This window comes from Labrus mixtus, chromosome 23 (genome assembly GCF_963584025.1).
Source record: "Labrus mixtus chromosome 23, fLabMix1.1, whole genome shotgun sequence".
In the NCBI taxonomy this organism is placed as follows: Eukaryota; Metazoa; Chordata; class Actinopteri; order Labriformes; family Labridae; genus Labrus; species Labrus mixtus.
In genome coordinates, this window is record NC_083634.1 from 4,267,377 (window position 1) to 4,292,213 (window position 24,837).

A 24,837-nucleotide genomic window follows, 5' to 3' on the forward strand; every position below is an offset into this window, starting at 1 on the left:
CGGGCCTGCACTTCCGCTGTCTCTAAAAGCTGAAATGTGAGCCCCACCCTCTTTTTTTTTTTTTTTTTTCTTCTTCGCGGGTTTTTTGTGACAGCAGGTGCCTGCCCAACCATGGTGCCTGCCCAACATCCTCCCTCCCCTCTCCCAGTTCTTGGGTTCGTCTACTACTCTACTCTGTAAAAAAAAAAAAAAAACAACAGGAGTTTGGTACGACAGAATATTAGGGCTACGTCAAAGAAAAACAATCTAACATATTGAGATTTAAGTCGTAGATTTAAGAAAGTCGTGAAACACAAAGGTTTACAGACCGATGCAGAGCTGGCTAAACACTGAAGCTTCAATGTCCACTACATGGCAACCTGCCTGAGCATCGACTGTAGGGAGGAGGGGGCGAGGGGAGACTCCCAAATGTTTTAAACTTGGACTTTAGTTTGGTTTATTTATTTATTTTAATTTGTTTTATTATTATAATAAGGTAAAAGATTAAAAGTAACATTACAGAAGTTACAGTTGACTCAGTTAAAACTGGTTCACAGAAGGTTCCTGTTCTGCAGCACATTACTTGACAGATGGACAGTCGGCCCCCCCCCCTTTTTTGTGGGGGTTCTTCTATATATCTATATCTATATATCTTCCAGTTATTCCTGCAGTCTGATAGATTGTTTTTGTATCATTAACATTGTTCATCAACACTCATCTTATGAGATATATGCAGACCCTGAAGACATACCTTCAAATATTTCAGGTTGTTAAATTCTTGAATATGATTTTTCTGTTTCTGTTTTAATAAGTGTCTCTCTGTCTCACATACTAACACATGTTATAACCTACAAAATGTTCTCTGAATGTTTAGACACCTTGTTTAATGTTCATTTCAGTATTTAAATATTATTCCTTGTTATAGCAGAGAGTGTTACAGTAAGTGTTATATTCTTAAAGGGGGACAGATTACAAAAGCTAAGATACTAAAGCTAGTTCTTTATGCTGCCACTGAATTTCTGTAGTAGGGCGCCCTCTGCCGGTACAAATTAGGAACTGCACTCTCACTGTCCAGTACCTAAAACTGTGCTGTGTAAATTAAACTAGGAGCCTGCTGTGTGTTTCAACACTGAGAAGCAAAACAATATATGCACTTGTGGGGAAAAATATGTGTCAAATAGAAATAATTTATATTTACATGTGTGAGCATTTCAAAAGTAAAGTTTGGTTTCTGATCAATTTTGGGTGCTATTCAGGCCCGGTTCAACCAGGGTGCAAAAGGATCCATTGCACCCTCAAAAATAATGACAACAGTGACTCAGATCCTTCTTATTAAATCCATTATCTAATGGTCATGACAGGTGCACGTGACTTGTCTGTTCACCGAGGACAACATGAGGGACCAATGGCCCCCACGCTATATTTTCACTGCTGTTGCCGGTCGCTGTAGCTGCACCCCCTTTAATCTCAAATGCACCCAAAGTCATATTGTTCTAGGACCTAGGACCTGGTGTTATGTGTGTGTAAAAACAATATAATGTGGCTTCATATCAACTATTTAAAACAGCAGAGTCTGAAAGTTACAGTCAAACAAACAGATCGATGATGCAGGAGACTTGAAACTCTCCTGTCCTGCCAGGTTAAAATCACAGATTTGTCAATGGAGCCTGGTGGCGTTGCAGAGAGTGACGTAACAGCTGTTTTTGATTAGTAAAAAAAGAAAGAAGAGTTTCTTACCTTAACAAAAGGTCTGCCTCAGTAGGGATCCTTTCTGCGATGTTCTCGGACACTTCAGACAACAACCTGAACATGTTAGTGCGGGAAAAATGCATTTTTAATGAACGCACTTTGAACGGCTGCATTTTCCCTCAAGGATTACTCCGCTAACATCAGCTGGTTCACAATTCGGCTGAAGTGATCTACTGGAGCACCTCCAAAAACCCTTTGTTTTCTCCCTATTAGTCAAATCCAAAGTATGTTTAAAAGAAATACAGCCAAGGGGTAAAAACACCTGAGAAACATTTTAAGTATAAAAGACACAGTCATCATTAATGAATGTGAGTAATTACACCTGTGCTTTACCTGCTGTGACATAATTACATTTTTACAAGCACTACACATACCGCTGTAGTATTTAATGTTCTCTGTGTCCTCTGCATGAAGAGGATCAAGATAATAATATGACAGCAATAAATTCTCTGTCCTCTCAAAGTGCCTCACCTAGCCCTGATGTTCCACAATAGATTTGGCAAATGGACTTGAGCTTGTAGCGCTTTTCTAGTCTTCTGAACTTTCACACCGCAGGTCACATCAACACATTCACACCCTGATGGTAGAGGCTGCTGTGGAAACTGTTCATCAGAAGCAACTAATCCCATTCATGCACATTCACACGCAGCAGATGAGGCAGGGAGAGCAACTTGGGGTTAAGTGTCTTGCTTAAGGACACATCGGACATGAGGCTGCAGGAGCTGGGGATCGAACCTCCGACCTTTCCGGCTGAGAAACGACCGACTCTACCACTGAACCACAGCCGCCCGAAAACACCAAAACAAGAACATTTATGGAAGATGCACATGAAACCACATAAGCCACATATTCTTGCTCCACAGAGGTCACACCGCAGGTCACACCTTACCTACACATTCACACCCTGATTCTTTTTCAGTGTTTTTTTTATTGAATTAGGACAGTGCTGCTTGTCTGTCTCTATATGTCAGCCCTGTGATTGACTGGCTGACAGAGTGTAACCCCGGTCTCTCGCCTAACAACAGCTGGGATCAGCTCCAGCCCCCCTGCAACCCCGAACGGGAAAAGCGGTAAAGATGATGGATGGATGGAATTAGGAAAGTGCACGTTAATCAACACATCAGTAAATAGCATCTTTCTAAATATGCCGGAACTAGCACAAAAGCTCAATTTCATCTGAAGTCCTGAGGCAGGTTTTAACAAAAAAAAAAAAAAAAAAAGTACAATTGGACAATTCACAGGACGGTCTACAAAAGAACTCACAGACAGTTTTATGAACAAATTGGACACACCTTTGTCACATAAGAAATAACAGACTCACATGTAATTAACTGATTAAAAGTGCAGGATGAACCGTGAACGGAACCCATTTAAAAGTTTAAGAACAAGACAAATGTCCATGAAAGTTTGGTAACTGTCCAAGTTGTAGAGGCTGCTATGGAATCTTATACACGTTCACACCACACGCTGCCAATAAAGCAGCGGGAGCAACTTGGGGTTAAGTGTCTTGCCGATGGACACATCGGACATGTAGCTGCAGGAGCTGGGGATCGAACCCCCGCCCTTCAGGTTGACAGGCGACTTACTCAACCACTGATCCACAGCCGAACAACATGATGTGTTTAAGCTTTAAACCTTGAAATAAGAAAAGTATGAATGAAATGTCCATAACAAAGAAATCTAGAATATTTTATAATAAGATGTTTATTTACAGAGACATAAAAACTGTGTGGGTTAAGAAATATTAAACTCAAACGACTTTCTGAAGTCATCAAATCGGCGTAAAGAGCATGCAACATGAGAAGAGTTTGTGCTTTCCAGGGATGGAAAGTTGTGAGTACAGTGGGAGGGAACATTGCAGTGGAATGTAATGATTTAGTAAGCTATAATTCTACATTGTTAGACGTTATAATAAGCTTATGTGCGGTTGGTCTGAGTCCAATCCTTAGTATTCTGAAATATGGAGGTTGTACCTTACACAGGTGCAAAGTTAGTATCCAAATGGAAAAATATATGGCAGCCAAGAGATTTTAAGTTGAACCAGAGTTCATGTTTTAGTATTTAGTATTTATTTATTTGTACAGTAAGGGAAAAAACATATTAAAACAAATAACAAAATAGACAACATTCAGTGCAGGAAGAGGCAGAAAACTCAAAGAGCTTATTTGAAGCCTCCACCTAAATAATGCTAAAATATCACCAAATTAAAAAAAATAAATAAACAAAACAAAATTAAGATGCAGAAAATAATATGTACACAGATTTGTAGGCAGGTTCCAATCGTACAAATTGATAAAACAAGTTGATCTGTAAAAGCTACAGAGCCGAGAACACCAAAATAAATAATAAATGAATGAAGAACCATGAAGAAGCATGACATCAGCTTCCCCTGCTATCTCCGTCCCTCCATGCAAGACATTCATGAAATTACAACGACCACATCAACGAGCAAAGAGGAAAAACATGACACACACACACACATGCTCTATGACTTGTTCCGCTCTGGGATAAAGCTGCTCCAGCGCTTTGATCCCAAGTGAAGACCAACGACAGGTAAGGGATTGTAGGAGCCGATTGAGTGTGTGTGTATTCATGCGTTATATTTCAATAGGTTTGGTTTATATGTTTATTTATTTACTTCATTTGGACACTAGGTGGTGATAATTGATCATTTGGATTACTTGGTCAGGTAGTATGGTTGAGTGTTTATAGGTCAAGGGTGAACAGGAAGTGTTTGCACAGGTGGTGGTAACACATGGTTCTTAGCGTACTTAACATAACAGACAAACAGCTGGATGACGTAGTAGACCCCGTTTATTCCTGCCATTAAAAAGTGTTTTCTGTGATGGGATTGCAATCGGATAGCGCTTGACCACAAACGTTTACCCCTGGTATTAATAAATGTCTCTGGTGTCAACATTGAGATCTGATTGTGATCCAGTCACTCTCTTTCCCGCTCTTTTTCTTCTTCTACTTCTTCTTCTGTTCACTAATATCTGTCATCACAAACAGCGATATTTGTTTGTTTTTTACATCTGAAAGTGAGGGCACTAAAAAGTCCTGCTGTCCCCCCTGAATACCGGCGCCAGAGGACAGATGTGAGTCACAGTGGCAGGCGGACAGTAAGACTAAACTTGAACTGGACTTGTGAGACCACAGCTGAGAGACCAGGAGGACGTGGAAGGAACAGAATAAGGCGAGCAGAATTGAAAAGCGTGTCTGTGAAATAGTGGCCGTGTTGTTTTCAACACTACATGTCACAAACAAGAAGGCCTCTGGTTGCAAAAGGCCACATCACTATTAAGTGTGAAGACTGTAGGTGTGGTGGTTTGTGGTCGAGGTATACTTCCTGTTTTTCTCGATAGTCACACAGTAAGTCCAGAGCAGAGTGCACAACCACTTCTGTGAACATGTTAGAAAAAAAACAGTTCCGGCTACAAGAGGAGGAGGAGGACTGGCTTTGATAGAGAACATTTTAAAAGTTTACAATCGTATCATTGTAAAGGAAAAACGGCAGCAGGACTCAGCTGCTACTGACCATCAGGAGCTTTTTTCCCCAGCTAACAGCAGGCTCAGAGTGGGAAGCTTAGACGACGTTCTTATGTCATTCTGCAACAAGTTTCTGCAACTACCAAGAAAATGAACAGTTAAAATCAGAAATCAACTTTCATGATAAAAAAACATATTTTAATACTCCATAAGCTTCTGTTAAAGAACAGCTCATAGAGCGTCCGATACCCAAAGGCTGACATTTCAAATCTATTCTGTGAGCTTTATTGGCATGAATGTGAAATATCAGGAGGAGGAGTTTTTTGCAAGTGTGAAAGCCCTCTACAGTATAAAGCTTTTTCCATGTTCGGGGTCACATGGGGCTGGAGTCGATCCCAGCTGTCACTGGGCGAGAGGCGGGGTTACACCTTGGACTGTTCACTAGCCAATCACAGGGCTGACATCTAAGCGACTGATAAGCAGCCACACTCACATTCACACCTACAGGCCAATTTAGAGTCACCAGTTAACCTAAGGAGCATGTCTTTGGACTGTGGGAGGAAGCCAGAGAGAACCCATGTATGCACGGGGAGAACATGCAAACTCCACACAGAGAGGCTCCAGTCAGACGGGGATTCAAACCAGGAACCTCCTCGCTGTGAGGCGACAGCGCTAACCACTGCAGCCCTCTGAAAACAAGTGTAATTTACTGTTTTGTACTATGTGTATGTGTGTGTACAAACACGCTTAACTTGATAAAAAAAGCACCTAACCTTCAGTCACCGTCAATCATAAAGCTGCGGCATTCAACCACTCAGACCTCAGAACTGGACTGATGTGATCCACTTTCTTGGTCTCTAGGAATCTAGCAGCAGCGTTCTGACTGATGTTTTAGGCAGACCTGTGAAGACGCTGTAACAGTAATCAAGACGACTGAAGATAAAAGCATGGACAAGTTTATCCAGGTCCTGCTGGGACATAAAGTCTTCAGGTGATAGCAGGCTGACGTTAGCATTAAACCACTTCTTTGCTGCTCATCTCGAGGTGAAGGAACCGGTCATGTGACTTTCATCAAAAGTCAAAATCAGACGCTGATACCTTGCACGACTGTGATGCACGCCTGCAGCGAGGGGCCTGGTATTACAAAGACCAGTTTCCTTATTCAGAAGTGTGAAACATGAAGCCTCTCCTGAACTCTCTCTTACTTTTGTGTCTATGCACCCGTTCAACTCAGGGTAAGTAGAAAACTTCTTAATGTGAAATTACGAGCTCCTTATGAAGTATTTTATCACAGTATTGTTTTTTTTACCAAGTTATTGAAAAGGACGTTTATGTTTAAAGGAATCGAAAACAGACTACGGAGAGAAGTCGACAAAATCCAGACAAAAGGAAATGAATTACAAAATGCAGAAGATTCAGAAGTAAAAGGATATATATATATATATATATATATATACTGTATATATATATATATATTGTCTCAAATTATCATGTAAAGTCGTATAAGTACTTTAGATATTTTATTTTGTATTCCTAAACAATCTGTATTTTACCGAGCCCCTGAAGTCCCAAAAAGTAAACAAATAAATATCTTGTGCGCACGAGGTGCTCCGTAGTATTTTCTTTCATGAATATTCGGTAATTTAACCCTAAAATTACCTTGGGATTTCAGGTAAATTTGCCCATTGTCTTCTTAAGATAAGCTTGTCCACCAAAACAAACAAAGGACCGGCTGACTTGTGATTTCCAGATGACAAAATAATTTTAAAAAGTCTGTTCTGACCTGTACAGATTAATTTGCAAGTCAAGCCATTCTTTCAATACTGTTTGCGTATCTTTACCACGTTGTTTGGTTGTTAAATTGTGCATTATTGGATGGTTTTGATGTTTTTCATGTGCTTTGTGTGTGGTGGTGAGCGGCTGTATTATGTTTCATTCTGTCTCTTTGTAGGTGTTTCATCGGGCACACCTGTTGTGACACAGAGCCCAGATGTTTCTGTCAGGGAGGGGGAGACTCTGAACATCACCTGCTGCTGGACAGGGGAGTTTGAAAGAGGGACAGTTAACTGGCTGAAAAATAAAACACTTTTAGATAATAAGCTTATTTCTAATAAGGATAATGTCCAAGGATCTCTGAAAAAAAGATCCGTCTGCTTCAACTTGACCTTTCTGAATATCACCAGAAAAGATTCAGGAAGCTACACCTGCAATTTGGCAGTGGAGTTACCAGCTGTCTTTGTGGCTGAAGGAAACAGTACTGTGATCACAGTTACAGACAGAGAGGACACATTTGAGGATGCAGCAAAAGGTAAGTGGAAAACATCATTATTGTAATAGTTTTGCAATAGACGTTTGAATCCTGAATTCCTTTTTGTGTTAAATTTTTTCTCAGAGGACAAGCCTGAAGGTCTTACCAATGGTAGGTTATTATCCCACATCGATCAAACACACATTGTTTACAGCAGTAAACGTGGACTATATGAACCATGGATGTAGTCTCAGTGATGTCACACATTGGAGTTATGAAGCCATCTTGGAAATGCTCTCCCCACCTAGCTTTTTAAATCATGGAGGTAACAGGTACAGATTTGGAGCTGAGAGTGGGTTTAAGCTCTGAGACAAACGGGTTGGAGTGGGATCGGTATAAGTAGGCTTGTCAGGTGATTAAAGGCGTGGTTTGGCTGTGGTCCTGATCCCGAACATAATATCTTAACTTCATTACATTTCAAGAAAATGCTGACGGTGGTTGCACTCTGGGACCTGTTTTTGAAACGCTGTTGTGTAAACGAACAGCCGAAAGGTCGGCCTTTTTGGATGAAATGGTTGTCGTGTAAACGGGGATCTTAATCTCTGCTGTCGTCTCTGTTGTTTGAGTTTCAGGTATGTTGGTCTGGGTCCATGTCCTGAGGTGTCTGCCTCTCCTGGCTCTCATCGTCACCTTCTTCTGCATCAACAGGTGGGCGACCAAAGCTCAGCAACCCACATCAGGTACACTACAACTTCCACCTTACTTTATTACTACCATGTGACAGCTAGATGGTGCAATACTCTCTGATAACACCTTGTCTTTATGTTTCAGATCCTGGAAAAACACGCTCCACAGCCCAAAGAGTAGAAGAAGAAGAGGGAAGAGAAGAGGAAGAAATACGAGCAGAATATGACGATGTAGAATAAATAACAGAAGTAAAATTAAAATTGATTTAAACAAAGCTATGAAAGACAAAATAATTAAATAGTTTTAATCACATTATTTCTAAAGAACCTGCAAATTGCTAAAAAAAAACCAAAAAAAAACAATTTGATGCTGATGTCTCCTCAGACGATGTTTGATGTTTTTCAATGTATGATGCACAAATATATTGTTGGTGATGTATTGGATCGTTCGACCACTTTTTCTTATCAAACAGTAATTGTATGATACCTCTCTGAAAAGTGCAGGGGGGGGGGGGGGGGGGGGAATTGTTGTTGTTTTTTTGTAATTTGATGCCATCATCAGGAAGAGTAGGGAAGAAGGCGAAACTGCAGCAAGAAGTTATGTCGTCAAGACAAACACCATGTATAATGCAAATGTCACAGTGATGGAGAAAGTGATGCAGGAAGTGGGAGGGTGGATGAGAGGGAGGTGTGACGTGAGAATGTGCATGGGTGATGAAAGCATTCATGAGAGGTCGGGTGAAATGACAGTGTGGTCGAGAGAGTGGATGTTGCGACAGGTGCAGGTGGACGGCGGAGGTCATTAGCAGCTGATATGCTATGGCCCTCCGCTCCTACTCTTTTGGCATCGACATGTACCGGCCTACTAATCCATCCCAGGTCGCATTTGCAAAATCTGAAACCCCAACTTGAAAAACGGTACCCCAACAATTTGTAAGATTCCCAGGATGCCAGGTATCTAAAACGAAGAGCACAAAAGGTAATGCAACTTTACCGGTCAGTGTGTGTGTGTGTGTGTGTGTGTGTGTGTGTGTGTGTGTGTGTGTGTGTGTGTGTGTGTGTGTGTGTGTGTGTGTGTGTGTGTGTGTGTGTGTGTGTGTGTGTTGCCAGGCTCTCTGCAGGAGGTACGGCCCGGTAGTATAGGTGGCATCATGCCAGAAGACTCTTGGACCCAGGACAGCGAGAACAGCATCAAACTGCTCCTGGGACAGTCTGAAGAAGTTCTTGAAGACCTCCCCATCACCGAGTCGGATCTCCTGAACCAGCCAGTGATGAGCGGCTCTGATTCAGAAAGATATTTGACCAATGGATCTGTGCTTAGAGTTAAGCAGATTGGAGTCATGTTGATGATACATGAGTCTGCATTGTTCTATTTCTGGGGGAGAAACTGGAACTGATGTTTTGAGTAACATGAAGTCCAAGTTTCAGTTACAACCCAAAGATTAGACTTTGGCGACTCCTGGTGGTGCTTTGAGAAAAAGGTACTTAAAAGATCACAACTATATCAACTTGTTAAGAAGGGTTCACAATTTGTCTGGTGACTATCACCCCCAGGTGAAGGTCAAAAGAGTGACCTCAAGGGAGTGCAGCCTTCAAAATAATCAGTGATCAGGTGAATTAAATCTCACTAATGAGTGACTGAGTGCAACCAACAACCAATCAAGGAGAAGGAGAGGAAAGGACAAACCAGGAAGTGACCTAAAGGAAGTGAGGTAGGTGAAGAAGGGAAGTGAAAGATAACATAATAATGATCCTTACTACACATATTTATATTTTCATTTCATTGTACAGTGTTCCCCTTTGTATTATATGTTTGCTTTAATACCGTGTATAACTTCTGTACAGTTTATTTTAAATCACTTAGCTGTTACTACAACTTATTTATTTTTACTTTTTTTTTAACTTTTCTAATCTTTTTTTTCTTATAATGCTATTCTATTTCATATGTAATTTTAACTTTTTTTGTAGAAGCTGACTCAGGGAGAAACGCACAAAAATTCCAATGTCCTGTACTGTCCTGTACCTGTGCAAATGGCAATAAACATCTATTCTATTCTATTCTATTCAACTACCCACCAAACTATTACTACTACTAACACCAAATCAATTGATCTTTCCACCAACCACTGCAAAAATACATATAAACATAAATTTCTAATTTTCTAACCATAGGCTATATGCCAAGTATGAAAAAACTGTTCCTGAATAAATGTGTTGTTTTTATTATTTGTAGTAAGCTGTCATGAGTTTCTGGTTTAGTTTTGTATTTTGTTATTTCATTGTTTGGAATTAGTTTCCTGTTTTATTTTGTCTCTTTCTTCCTTCGTTCCGCTTCTGTGTATTTTTAATTGCTTTTATTTTGAAGTTCAGCGATGAGTGTTTCCTGTTTCCTTCTGTAATTTCTTATCCTCGTGTTTCTCTACTTCCTGTGTGTGTTGTTACTGTTACATTCTTGAACTCTCCCTGGAAGGAGTTTTCCAAAAGCTATGTTTTCTAAAATACCCGCCTACGTGTGGACTTGGCCTCAGTCTTTTGTTGCCACAACTTTTCTGAAAGGTGTTGCTGGCAAAATTTTCCAAATAGGCATATATAATTTAAATATACATAGTTTCAACATTTGATATGTCATCTTTGTGCTATTTCTAATAAATTATGGGGTTTCACTGTTTGGAAAATCATCACTCTCTGTTTTTATTTTTATTGTACACAACGTCCAAGCTTTTTCAGGTGATGCTTTCCCTGAGCTCTGGCCCAAGCGGCAACCTCCAGTGTTGAAAAATGAAGCTGATGCAGAAGTGTAAAATCCTGCAGTTCATCAAGTGTCCACTAGAGGCTGGCTCCAGAAGAACAAGAAGTCACATACACACCCATTCAAAAAGCCTGTTTTTACAGTAGATATGAACATGTTTACATCCTGGTACAAAAACGAAATAGGTCTGATTAGTTATTGTCCTCACTTACACACACTGTACAGGGGGTTCATTTTTTTAAATGTCTCCATTTTTATTTGATAAATGATACGTGTTATCCACAGAGGCACAAGGCCGTCCTGATTGACAGGTGGATGCGATGTAACGGTTCACCAAGAGGCTTAAAACCGACCTCAGCTCCAGCTCTCAGCCTGTCGTTAGGTTGACTGAAAGTTAGACTGAGACAGCATTTCCAACATGGCGGCTGCTGCTGATGAGCCTCCAGAGTCCCCTGCAGGAACAGATGGCTGACGTCACTCAGGTCAGTCATATTTACAGTATCTAAGGTCTGGCCAGAGAGCACGTTGCTTGTGATTTTTGTGTGATCTGATTGGTTACAGCTGTCTTCACAGAGCTCAGTTGATTGCCAGTTGAATGTGTTGTTTCAGTGGTAGTGTTTTGCAATTCACCCACGCAGGCTTAGGTCAGGTTTGAAAGATGTGTCTGAATGTAGAGAAGTGTGTTTTGGTGTTTTGCAAAAGGTTTGAGGCAAATCTATAGTTGTGCAAACTTCCTTGTGTGTTGAGTTTCAATAACTGTTGTTTTTCTGTAAAACTGTACGACCACGAATATACACCAACATCATAAAATAATATCATCAGAATGATGTCGACATCAGCACAGTCATGCATGTCAGTGTTAGAAATATTCACCTGATGGTTGCCTGGTCAAAGACAACTGTTATCCAGGTGGGGAGAAAAGCAGATTCTGCACTGTGGGAGAGTTGAAGATTTAAATGTGAGAATTTTCAACTACAGAAACCTAAAGGTGCTCTGCAGGAGGAAGGAAAACATGATGTGGTTTTCACACCATTCTGCAGAATATGAAGAGGAACATAAAAGATGATGCCCACTGTGCTTGCGAGTGAGTTCCTGTGCGTGCTGTGGGAAGGACTTAGAGCCCCTTTACAGACGAGTGTCAGCAATCTTTGAATCAGTGAAACGATGAAGTTCTTCCTCAGAGGTCTGCTGCTCGCCTCTTTCTGTGCCCTCTCGTCTTGGAGTGAGTAAACGAACGACATGATGTCACATCTGTTGCATTGATCGTTTTATGTTTAAATACTGATTTCATACTAATGTAAACTTTTGAAATGCCTGATAGTTTGCATCCACATGTTTGAATGGTTTCAGTCTTTGGTCTGAAAAATTTATTTTGTACGGGAGCTTAAAGCAGTAATGGCAACAATTTAAAAAAGAAGTAACTGGGATAACAAGGAAGTTATTTTTATATCACGATATTAAACATACATGTATAATCACATACGAATCTCCGCTCACCTGCTTTTGGAAGTATATTTTTGGGGCTTTTGATGCCTTTATTTAGAGATAGGACAGTAGATCACACATGGGAAAGGAGCCATGGGTCGGATTCAAACACGGGTGGCACGCTTTAAGTGTTACAGCCTGTGTACATGGGGCGCGTGCACTAACCATCAAAGCAAACGGTCACAAAATAGAAAATAGTACGGAAGACGAAAAGTGCCACGCTTGAAATATTTTAGCTGTGTCATTTTCTGGTTTACAAATACTATGTGTGAGTTTGAAATGTAAAAAAATAAGTATTTACTAAAGAGCTCTGAACACTGAAATGAACAAAGCATAAATCTAATCTAGCAGAAATGATGACACATTCTTAATGCATGGTTATTTTTACATTTGGAATATCTAGATTTTAACCAAATTCCCTCAACGGTTCCCGTCTTTCGTACGGACACAAATGTCAAAAAGATCATAATTTTACCAAAACTGGAAATACTGTTTTTCAAACGTCTTAGAAAGTTAATTTGATGCCTCGGAAAATGTCATCATGTTAGCATATTCATAGAGTATTTTCTAAAATGCTCAAATTATCATGTAAAGTCATATAATATTTTATTTTGTATTCCTAAACAATCTGTATTTTACCGAGCCCCTGAAGTCCCAAAAAGTAAACAAATAAATATCTTGTGCGCACGAGGTGCTCCGTAGTATTTTCTTTCATGAATATTCGGTAATTTAACCCTAAAATTACCTTGGGATTTCAGGTAAATTTGCCCATTGTCTTCTTAAGATAAGCTTGTCCACCAAAACAAACAAAGGACCGGCTGACTTGTGATTTCCAGATGACAAAATAATTTTAAAAAGTCTGTTCTGACCTGTACAGATTAATTTGCAAGTCAAGCCATTCTTTCAATACTGTTTGCGTATCTTTACCACGTTGTTTGGTTGTTAAATTGTGCATTATTGGATGGTTTTGATGTTTTTCATGTGCTTTGTGTGTGGTGGTGAGCGGCTGTATTATGTTTCATTCTGTCTCTTTGTAGGTGTTTCATCGGGCACACCTGTTGTGACACAGAGCCCAGATGTTTCTGTCAGGGAGGGGGAGACTCTGAACATCACCTGCTGCTGGACAGGGGAGTTTGAAAGAGGGACAGTTAACTGGCTGAAAAATAAAACACTTTTAGATAATAAGCTTATTTCTAATAAGGATAATGTCCAAGGATCTCTGAAAAAAAGATCCGTCTGCTTCAACTTGACCTTTCTGAATATCACCAGAAAAGATTCAGGAAGCTACACCTGCAATTTGACAGTGGAGTTACCAGATGTCTTTGTGGTTGAAGGAAACAGTACTGTGATCACAGTTACAGACAGAGAGGACACATTTGAGGATGCAGCAAAAGGTAAGTGAAAAACATCATTATTGTAATAGTTTTGCAATAGACGTTTGAATCCTGAATTCCTTTTTGTGTTTAATTTTTTCTCAGAGGACAAGCCTGAAGGTTTTACCAACAGTGTCCCAATTCCTGTGATTATTGCTCTGGCCGTGATCGCTCCTTTGCTCCTCGTCACTCTTATCTGTTTCTGCGCTCTGCGAAGGAAACAAGGTAAAAGGAAAAGTAGCTATTGTAATACTCATCAAGCATCAAAAACTTCAGTTTTGTTCCCTTTTTGAAAGCGCTGAAAGTTACTAAAATATTACAGAAAATGCAAAAAAATAAGGGACTATCTTCTTGGTTGAAGTGTTTGCAGTGTTTACAGATACGTTGAGGGCAAACTGCACACATTGCTGATTGTTATAAACGAGGTGTCTCCAAGTCACGGTAGCCCTGTTTTGTTTCCTGTGGCCTACTGAAACCATATTTACATTTAATGTTTACATAGAAACACTTAGCCTCTCTCAACTTTGACTCATGATGCCTGCAGAGAAAAATACTACCACGGTTTTACGGATGGGATCAAAAGTATTTTTTCAGTGGGAAATATAGGGGATCAAGAATTGAACCCTGTGGTACAACATGAGGACTACAGTTTATGATGATAAGGAATTGCTTGCTGCAAGGGGGTCCCTAATATTTTTCTAATTTTACTGATAAGCTTGGCTGAGGATGAGAGAAATATTTCAAGAAAACTGCTAGCAAGGGAATCCTGCCATAGTCCAAACTGAGCGATATCTGTTGGTGTCCTTTCTGGGGTATTTCTGTATACTGTAGTTCCTAAAACTGTGATAATGGGTTGAGTATGATAAATGGTAGGTTGGATATAGTTTTAGTTAAGTCATAAACCCTTTTCACACATACCGAAATCTCCTGAAAAACTCCGGAGATTATCCGGAGGGGCTGTATGTATGAACACAACAGACAAATTTTTCACACCTATTTTACCCGGAGTTTCTCCTGCCAGCCCCATAGTGTTTTTTCCGCAGAAAGTCCAGAGGAGCTGATGTGAGAATGCGGCAGCATATTCCCAACTCAAGCCAATAGGAAGAGAATGACGTTTATCAGCTGTGAGTGTTGCACGGTGTAAAGAGTGTCTCCACGCGACCACTACGATCTTCGTGCACGTAATTAGTTGTCTTTTGTTGATGTTGTCATTCCATTGTACGACACGTAGCATTGATATAAAGGCAAATATCCCCATTATAGCGTCTTGTAGCGGACTCTGTTGCTACGTCCGCGACTTCTGCGTTGTTTTTTTTCATCACGTCTTAACTCAGAAATTCCCCCGACCCCCCTCCCGTCTGACAGGGATAGTCTCCAGCTGTGAGGAGCATATGTGAATGGCTAGGTCGGTAGAATCTCCGGAGATTCTCTAGATATTATCCGGAGTGCATATGTGAAAATGGCTATAGCTATAGCAGTAGAGTAGAAGCACTTGTAGAGTTATGTGGTAAAGAGTAGACCAACAGAAACATGTAAATAAGAGAGTAATGGTGAAATGTGGCAATTATTTTAACAACCCTTGAGTCACTTATGTGTGTTTGGGTTCAGCAAGAGCAGCCAGGGTGATCTACGAGGTTCCTCACATCGACTCCGACGTGGCAGAAATGGACAAACACAGCACCAGCTCCTCCAGGGGCTCTTCTCAGTGGGTGAGTCTATCCGAGTCTTACCTACTTTCCAAACTGTTTGCAAATGTGTTTTTCTTTTATTTTTTACAACAGGTAATGTTCTGTGCGTGAGCTGAAGTGTCATACAGAATGTGTAACATGATGTCAGTGGTGTGAAACGTGCATGTGTACACCTACATACATTTATTTTAAAGCACTAACCTTCAAAAGACTAACCTTAAAACTAAAGGTGAGCGAGCCTTCTCTGTCCGGGCCCTCAGGCCGTGGAATGACCTGCCGGAGGAGATCAGGGAAGCTAACACACCGTCTTCTCTTTAAGGTGCACTGTGTAGATTTGGTAGTGAAATTTGAAAGTTGGAGAAGTGAAACAATTCTAGGCTATATTTTCTGAACTGAATACACAAACTTTACTCAAAGAAAAAATTGATCCCTGGAACTCTGTTTGGAGCTAAAAACTCAGTGTTTTGGACTAGCTTTTGATTGATTTTATGCTTTTATTGTTGTTTTATGTGTGATGTTAACTGTTGCTTATTGGCTCTTAATTGTATGTAAAGTGCTTTGAAACTTGTTTTGAAAAGCCCTTTACAAAAAATGTAACAAAGGAGTGCATCGGAGCGTTATTTGGAAGGAGACGTTGAAAGCTTCTGCTACTGATTCGTGCTAACTCTGCAGAACATGCTTCATGGTGCATTGCTTTCCTATTAGCTGCATGACCTGTGTCAGAAACATTCAAAGAGCGAGTCCGTTTACTCTGGTAGGATTAAATACACGACTATTTCACGGGTGCAAACTGCAGCTCACAAAATGTCTTACCCACTCTGGTTACTTAAGATTCAGAAATCATCATTTGTACTTCATGAAGAAACTTCCAGTATTGAGACATATTATGAAATATAACCGACATCCTGTGTCTGACTAATTGTGCCTATTGCTCACGCCTACGCAGTTTTATCTTCAACACATAAGCAAAGGTCGTCTTTGTGCACGTCAAGCCCTCAGGCTCTTTAATAACAGACCCTTGACAGCTTGATATACTGCCACATTCATACATCATAATGCATGCTTGTAAAAACTGCTTGTGTTTTTTCAGTGCCAGGTTCCAGTGTATGAATCCTTCGACTACTTTCAGCGTGTGCAGGACAAAGAAAGCGACTGAGGAGGAAGTATTGTCTTTTTCCTACTCTTCAACATGTACATATGTAAATAAACTCTCTCTCCGCTAACTGGGCTTCATGTGGTTGTAGATATTTTATAAAAACGTACTCTTCAACATTTTTGTGGTCTTAAGTTCTTTTCATTGATGACATTGATGACATTGATGAACTACAAGACTACTGCTTTTAACTTTGTCCTAATTCCACGGGCTACTCGGAGGTGAATTTTGAGCGTGGTACTGATTTTGAAGTAGAGGCGCAGGTTTCACAATGACATCCATACACAAAGAGGATGCTGGGTGGAAACTGTGGTGTCTTGAGGGCCCTGCATAATAGGTCAGAGGCAGGAAATGGAACAAGCACCTTCGACAGCCTTCTGTCCTTGTTGTGAGCATTTTAATCTCACAAAGCAAAGCAAACTGATACAGAGTATCTGAAATGTCATCTTACTCTTACTGGATGTGCACTTTGCTAAGACGGGGGTTTACTATCATTAGCTTTACATCATCGTTCTGTAAAACATGCAATCTTGATTTCAGGTCGTGTTCGATTTCCAAGAAAAAGAGTTAGAATTTTAGCACTTCTGGTTCCAACGTCTCTGAGTCTCTGGGATTTTTTAAAAGAGTTTTCCATTAGTTCTCTACGAAGGAGGATTAGGGCCACGTTATTTATTTATTTATTTATTTTAAATTTTGAGATTAAAGTCGTAAATTTACGAGATTAAAATCCTAAATTTACGAGTTTATAATCTCATAAATTAACGAGTTCGAGACCAGCTTGCGCGAAAATGATGAAAGTAGAACTCTTAAAGTCTTTAAAGAATAAAAGAATAAAGTTGTTATTTATTTATTTATTTTATTTTTATTTTTTTATTAGGTGCAATAAAGTGACAAACTGGTGATATACAAAAAACCAAACAGACAAGGTCAGGACAACAACTCCAAAATACAGTAAAAAAATAAAAATAAATAAGACAAATAAAGACAGCAAAATAAGACATCAATAGACACACATCATACTACGAACAGAAAAACTACAACACTCTGAAATACCTAAGAAAGGATACAAAAAGTGAAAGAAATGATAGAGAGAGAGAGAGAGAGAAGGGGAGGGAGAGAAGGTGTTTAGTAAAGGGGACTTGAGAGGTGGAAGAGAGTTGAAGAGTTGAGCAGTGGTATGTATTGAATGTGTTGATGTTAAACAATGTTGTGGTGTGAGAGGTGTGAGTTTGTGTAATGGTTATGTTTTAGCGGAGGTTGACTGCAGCCGGGGTTTTGGGGTTGGTTTGAGCGTTATTTGATTGGAGGGGAGGATGGAGGGAGCGGCAAAGCTATTAGTTTTCTTTTCTTTTCTTTTCTTTGGCCGGGTCCTGCAGCAGCAGCCCCCAGACTGCAGACAGACAGACAACTAAAGTTGTTATTTTAGTCTATATCAGAAGAGCAGCAGCATCCTGTTCTCAAATGACAAACATGGAGCATCTTGTTATACTTTCGTAAAGGTTTCACTAATAAGGAAATAAGCTACTTCCTTGTGTAGTCGGTAAAAAACAATTCAAGATCATTTTTCACTTCAACTTGTAAGACCTTGTTTATCTGTAAAATGATGAACAGGACACAAACTGTCTCTGCACATGAGACACTTCTCAATAACCTTAACAAGGCAGACAAGTGCAGATAACAGACACAAATGTGTTGGGGCTTTACTTATGCAGGTATGAAACTACACATGGCACATCATCATCTTCACATTGTCATAAAATATCAGGACCCTGAAAAGATACTGCAAGAAACTGAAGAAAGAACCACACTGACTTAGAAGAAGTTGTCTGCAGAGGAAAATACTTTAAGAGTTCTACTTTCATCATTTTCTTGCAGGCTGGTCTCGAACTCATTAATTTACAAGTTTAATCTTGAAATTTAAAAATAAAAATACAATTTGGCCCTAATCCTCCGTCGTAGTTCTCAAAATAAAGTCTGTGGTAAAGGTAGCGGTTGTGTACTCTCTCTTGAGTTGTGTGATGAATCAGGCACATAGATTGTAAATATTAATGGATGAAGCCTGAGTGACGTCAGCCATCTGTTCCTGCAGGGGGCTCCAGAGGCTCATCAGCAGCAGCCGCCATGTTTGAAATCCTTGTCTCTGTCTAACTTTCAGTCAACCTAACTACAGGCTGAGAGCTGGAGCTGAGGTCAGTTTTAAATTTTTATCTTTCATCAAATCAAAACGGATGAGTCATCAAGAAAAATTCACCCCCCATACAGTGTGTGATGATCAAGACGAGCTAATCAGACCTATTTCTTTTTCTGTGCCAGGCTGTAAACATGTTTTTTTTATGCTGTTAAAATGTCTTTTTTGGCTGTGGTGTGTGACACTCGACTAACTGCATTCATTTATCAAGACCGGAGGTTGCTGCTTGATCAGGCAAAGTTTCTCTTTTGTCACCATCACGCCGTTTATTCTGATAACAACAGAAGCATATAATGTCTCTCACAGTCAGACCGCCGCCGATGAGCCTCCATAGCCCCCCTGCAGTAACAGGTGGCTGACGTCACTTTAAGCTTGAATCAAACATGAAGGTCATATGATGTCTTAATGAGTCTTATTTTTACTTGTGAGGGGTCTTACATTTGAGGAGGCTCTGACTGAGACGTGTGTATCATCAAATCTACACCGTCTATTTATAGTTTGACAATAACCTTCAATTCACAGCATTTACAGCTGGGTGTCATGTTCATATTCACAAAAAACGGAGAGAAGAAGTTGAAGAAATGCAAGTTCAAGGAATTATGGCTTCAAGATGAAAAATAGGGAGAATGGTTGTCGAGGGGCGAACTTGTAAGAAATGCATAAATGATGTTAAACAAAGGACGATGGAACTCAAAACCCTTGAGTCCCACATGAAATTCAAACCGACTCTATGCGAGTATTTGAAAGAGTACAGCGCCAGTGGATTCTGAAATGTCTGCTGCTACTGCATCTCGGACCTAACCACAATGCAGCGGTGGCCTCAATTCAACCAGAGTGCGTGGTCAAGCTTTCCACCCAGAGGTACTCTGAGCGCTGAAGGTGCTGCGGTTTTTGACACCTTTCATGCAAGTCAAATGACGACACACATGCAATAGGTAAATGGTTAAATATGCCTCAGCTGCATTAATCTGACCATATCGAGGAGTGCTTTTGTTATACATGAGGCTTAAGTAAAATGTGTTAAAACGTTTAAATCCTGTCTTCCTTCTGCCAACTCGGCTAACATCGTCTTGGCTGTGAATTGTTTGCATAATTTGCTTGCATGTACACAAAATAGTACTATAACCTTTGTAACTAAGATTAAGTTAATGATTAATTCCTCTGTTGGTATGTCTAATTCTTAAACTATGACTCATAAGTGATTAAATAATTGACTGTGATGGGAGCCGAGTGAGTCAGTCAGTTAAATAAAGAGCGCTTAAGGCTACAGAAACCCTCCTTCACCTTCATTATCAGACAACATGTGTACCTGTAAAATGACCCGTTGAAGGTGTAAACCACATGAGAGTATGATTCTGTTACTCTCTGACATATTCACACCGTCTCTGTGGAAACTTTCACCCCTGCACGTACACTTTTTGTTTATTGTAGGTTAAAAATATGTTTTTTTAGGGGGCGCCGGTAGCCTAGTTGTTAGTGTGCGCATGCCCCATGTACGGAGGCTGTGGTCCTCAAAGGGTTTGATACTGACCTGTGGCTCCTTTCCCCCATTTAAAGTTTCTTTCTTGAATCTTATACAGGAAGGGAAGGGCTACAAAGGTAGTTGTTGATTTAAAAACCAAACCTAAGGTGGTCGACAGGTGCGGGCGCTCGCCAAAGGCTGAATCAACTTGCATTGATAAAAAGTCGTCCAAAACAAAAACGATGGCTGAAACGCGATGCACATCAAACAAACGTGCTTCACAAAGCACAAAACGACCGCATTAACATCAGAGAGGTTCAGCCTTTGCATGTATTTTTGACGTTTGCATTTGCCTTTTGAATTATCCTTTTGTGTTTAAGATAGTGAAAAGACCTCCTCTTAAATCAACAAGTACTCCCTCTTTATGGATTATGTTGTAAAATTTACAATGGGCGATGAAGGTCTAAGGTCATGTTGACACAGGTGTAGCCACCGCCTAGGCTTCCTCCCGACCCTTTTGTTCAAATGGTATAAAAAGAGTCGCCTTCCTCCACTTCCTCTCCATCTACAGCTCTGTTCACCCGTGTCGGACATCCAATTACCACTTAACAATATCAGCCACTTTTTACACTGCAACCATGTCCAACCTGGAGACAGCCATGGCCCTCCTAATGAAGACCTTTGACACCTACGCTGGTGCTGATGGCCGTAAGGACTCACTAAGCAAAGCTGAGGTCAAGACTTTGCTGGAGAAGGAGATGCCGGGACTGCTCAAGGTATGGTAAAGCTCAAGAGATGGGGGGTAAATGTACCAAGGGGCGCCATATGGGGGAGAAAAGTCAGGATGATTGACAGGCGGGGCCGTAAAAATATCTAAACATTGGTTAATTATTTTTCAATATTAATTCCTATTTCATTTTTTATTGCAGCCAAAGTGTTATCTTGAGATGCTTTTAAAGAGAGCAGGTTAAAGACCTTACTCATTGTTCTGTTGAGAAAAATGGGATGGGGGAGATGGGATAAGATGCAGGAAGGATTTCTTCTTTGTGTTCCTCTTGTTCCTGTTGTCCACACTTCCAAGCTGCTGAGGTGGAGGTCGGAGCAGGCCGTGCATGAATAAGGACAATCTGATAGTTGTGGCTGACTGATTTTGAGTTTCTTGGTGGAGTTACTTGATCTGCTCTAGAATATTATGAATTTACTTTTGCTTAAGTTCAATGTTTTGTTTTTTTTAATCAATCCAACTCTGCAGTTTCTCTAATTCATTCCCTACTGTATCCAAAAGTTTTTCAGAGTTGTTCCCACAGCAAAAAAGTGTCATCTGCAAATGAAATTGTCTTTCGAGTACTGCGGCTCCACAGATATTATTAAAGGTCACATGTTATATAAAATCCACTTCACCATGTTTTTCTAACAGAAATATGTGTCCCTAGTCTGTCTGCAAACCCCCCAATGATGAGAAAAGTCCATCCTCTCCGTCTTTTGGTTGCTCCACTTTTCAGAAAATGTGTTCTCAAACAGGCTGTTTGGAGATTTTCCCTTCATGACATCACAAAGGGCAGTAGCCCCTCCCCCAGGTGGGTGACACTCCCACAGCTAGGTGTTTGTTCTGCCCTCTGAGTCTGCCACCGTAAACAATAGGACATGGAGCGAGAAAGCCCAAGACACCCAAGCCCTTCCAGAGAGGGGGCGTGGTCAGACACAGCTCATTTACATATTTAAAGGTACAGACACAGAAACAGCCTGTTCTGAGCAGGGCTGAAATAGAGGGGTTTATAGACATGATCAAATACAGGAGCAGAGTGGATTTAGAACAAGAAACTTCACACACATGATTTGGGGAGCTCTGAGACATATTTAAACTTGTTGAAGAGGAGGAGAATATGTGACCTTTAATGTACTGAATAAACAACAAAGGCCCCAATACTGCACTTTGGGTAACCGCGCACTTAATAATATAAACAACCACAACTTGTTTAGATTCGTTGATGTTTGTGATGTCTTGTGAAGGTAGACTTTGTGAAATTAAGCTTTATTTTAAATTAAGCACAATGGGTAAGCATGTTGTTTAGTCCACCAGTGACTTAAGTTGCAGCAATTTCTGAAAACAAAGACTTAAATAAAACTGAAAGTCTTGAAAAATCCAGCAGAAAAAGACACAAAAAGAGCATTCACCACTGTACTTGTTACTGTAAGAGTTAAAATAATATTTTGTTGTTCTGTGCAGGCAGCGAAGAACCAATGTGAGGTGGACAAGCTGATCCAAGGTCTGGATTTTAACGGAGACTCTGAGGTGGACTTCAGTGAATTTGTTGTGTTGGTAGCTGCTGTAACCTGCGCCTGCCACGACCGCTGTTCCAAGTGAGCACACCCCAAGGTGGGGACAGATGGCGCCAGCAAAGAGATAAAAGTCCCTGTGGTGACTGTTTGGTTTATCACCTAAATTAAATGATTAACTTACCATTTACATGACTGTGAAGTTTATTGTTACTTACATGAAATCAGGAGTGATGGAAGATTCACATTCACTGTTGTTGAAGTTTATCAGAATCTGTTGATGAAATTTATAATAAACAGAAAAAATGAAAATGATGCACTGTGAAAATCAAATGTGTTGGGTGTAGGTAGAGCAGAAGCAAACAGCTTTCAAGATTAATCAAGTGCACACCAGGATTGTTCAGATTGTCTTTAAAGTTTAACGCATATAAAACATTGGAGTGAACAACATGTTTCGCAAAGTGGCTTCCTCAGGTTTGTCCTTTGCAGCCACTTTGTCAAATGGGTTGTTCACGCAAACGATCCCTGGTCTTAAAAATTGTTTTACAAGACTTGCTCTGCTCTGGTAGACAAATGTACAAAACATCCAGTTCTTAACTGATAAGGAGGGCAAAAGGCAAGCGAAACTCTCCATCCATGTTTTTATTTATTTTATTTTTTTATTGGCATCCAGAAAGTTTCCAAAAACATTTATTTCACACCTGCTTTGACAATTTTACAGCACCAGAAAATCCAGGTGTATTAGGTAAAGAAACAAGCAAGTGAGCTTATTACTTTTGTATAAATCTATATTTTACTTTTGAGGAAAAAAGCTACTGACTCTATCTATAATATAATCAAAATGGACGATTTATCAAAATAAATCACCACTGTACAGTTTGTACAAATAAAGACATTTGAGCTAGAAAAGTTTTTTTTTCTAACAGGCTGTAAACATGTTTATTTGGGCATTTTAATTCACAAGGCTTTTGGAGCCAGCCTCAAGTGGACACTTGAGAAAATGCAGATCTTTGCACTTCACTTCATTTTTAAACACAAGATGATGCCGCTTTGCCGAGGTTTCAAAATACCCCTTTAGTAATACTCTTTATTACTTAATTCAGTCAACATCTGCATTTTCAACCTCAGGACTGAATTCACATTCCCACATCATGAGTCCTTATTGAAGTATGCACTCTGCAGCTTTGAACTCTATACATTGTAGGTAGAATTTTTTGAACAGTGTCTCCATGCCGCTAGCTCAGTGCCAACAAGAAGCTGTTGTTCATGTGACAGACCAGTTAAACCAGAAGAAATGAAAACATCTTTTGTGTATTCATATCCCTCTCACGTCTCACACTCTCACACAGCGGACATTGCAACACTGCGTTTAAATGTTTTTCTGTAGTGGGGATAAATATAGGAAGTACAGTTATACAAGACCAGCATATTGTTTTATTACCTCAGTAATTTAATCATATTGATTGTCTTCCAGAATCTCACACTATTGCCTTTGTGGTTATTAACAAAGTCCTTCCTTTACGTAAACAAGGACACACCTCGTGCATTATGTAATAAGCATCATGGGCGTTGTAGGCCTGAAGTGTTGGCACAGTTCAAGCCAACATCAATCATGTTTGACCTTTAAAGGGGACATATTATGAAAAAAACACTTCCAGTGTTTCTGAACATATATTTGGGTAACCTGAGTGTCTGCCTACCTACAAAATATGAAATAAACCCATCCAGTCCTTTGTTTGTGGTCTGCATAAGTCTTATAACACAGAGAAAAATGCTCCGTTTCAAATTTGCTCTCCTTGTGATGTCACAGTGGGATTCTGGTAAAAAACATCCCCTCCCCTCCCCTGGTATCTCCACCCATGGACTTCACCTCCAGCATAGAACAAAACTTTTATGCAGGTCCGTCATTTTTATTCTCACTACAGAGGAGTGATGTCTACAGGGAAAACTCAGGGGGGCTCATTGCATTTAAAGAGACACACACACCAAAACGGAGCGTTCTGAGAGAGCTGGTTTATACAGGGTCACAAACCTCCTCTGGTGCTTGATTCATGTTATATTTTGACCAAAGCACAGATGTTTCTTTTAGACCACAGGGGACTGTTTGAAAAGGTGGAGAAGGGGGAGAATATGTCCTCTCTCAAAAAGTGTTTTGTAAGAGACCCCAACCGGATTTTTCAGAGGGTATAAAAAGAGGGTCCTGACTCTTTTTTCCACTCCATCTACTGCTTTGCCGACCCGTGTTCGTCCTCTGTTTTCCAATCAAGTTTGGAATTTGCCATTTTGGAACTTGTTTAGACCTTTAAAGAAT

The 24,837-nt window shown here is 40.1% G+C and overlaps 3 protein-coding genes across 5 annotated transcripts; all 3 read left to right on the top strand.

The window, feature by feature from the left end:
• The first annotated feature begins 6,358 nt into the window (after positions 1-6,358).
• LOC132958208 (uncharacterized) lies at positions 6,359-8,590 on the top strand. 3 transcript variants are annotated; one of them, XM_061030904.1, is made up of 5 exons: positions 6,359-6,452; positions 7,169-7,525; positions 7,610-7,636; positions 8,092-8,205; positions 8,297-8,590. In XM_061030904.1, exons 1-5 carry the CDS (start codon positions 6,395-6,397, stop codon positions 8,389-8,391), a joined length of 651 nt encoding a protein of 216 aa, XP_060886887.1. In that variant the 5' UTR covers positions 6,359-6,394; the 3' UTR covers positions 8,392-8,590. The 3 variants fall into 3 exon arrangements, with proteins under 3 accessions (XP_060886887.1, XP_060886888.1, XP_060886889.1); XM_061030905.1 differs by having other exon boundaries at positions 8,098-8,205; XM_061030906.1 differs by having other exon boundaries at positions 6,361-6,452; positions 8,174-8,205.
• Positions 8,591-11,953: 3,363 nt separating this feature from the next.
• On the top strand, positions 11,954-16,669 carry LOC132958032 (uncharacterized). Its single transcript, XM_061030624.1, has 5 exons — positions 11,954-12,122; positions 13,423-13,779; positions 13,864-13,983; positions 15,367-15,467; positions 16,537-16,669. Exons 1-5 carry the CDS (start codon positions 12,065-12,067, stop codon positions 16,600-16,602), a joined length of 702 nt encoding a protein of 233 aa, XP_060886607.1. The 5' UTR covers positions 11,954-12,064; the 3' UTR covers positions 16,603-16,669.
• Positions 16,670-20,785: 4,116 nt separating this feature from the next.
• Positions 20,786-22,716, top strand: LOC132958036 (protein S100-P-like). The gene is made up of 2 exons (XM_061030627.1): positions 20,786-21,025; positions 22,477-22,716. Exons 1-2 carry the CDS (start codon positions 20,888-20,890, stop codon positions 22,612-22,614), a joined length of 276 nt encoding a protein of 91 aa, XP_060886610.1. The 5' UTR covers positions 20,786-20,887; the 3' UTR covers positions 22,615-22,716.
• Positions 22,717-24,837: the final 2,121 nt, after the last annotated feature.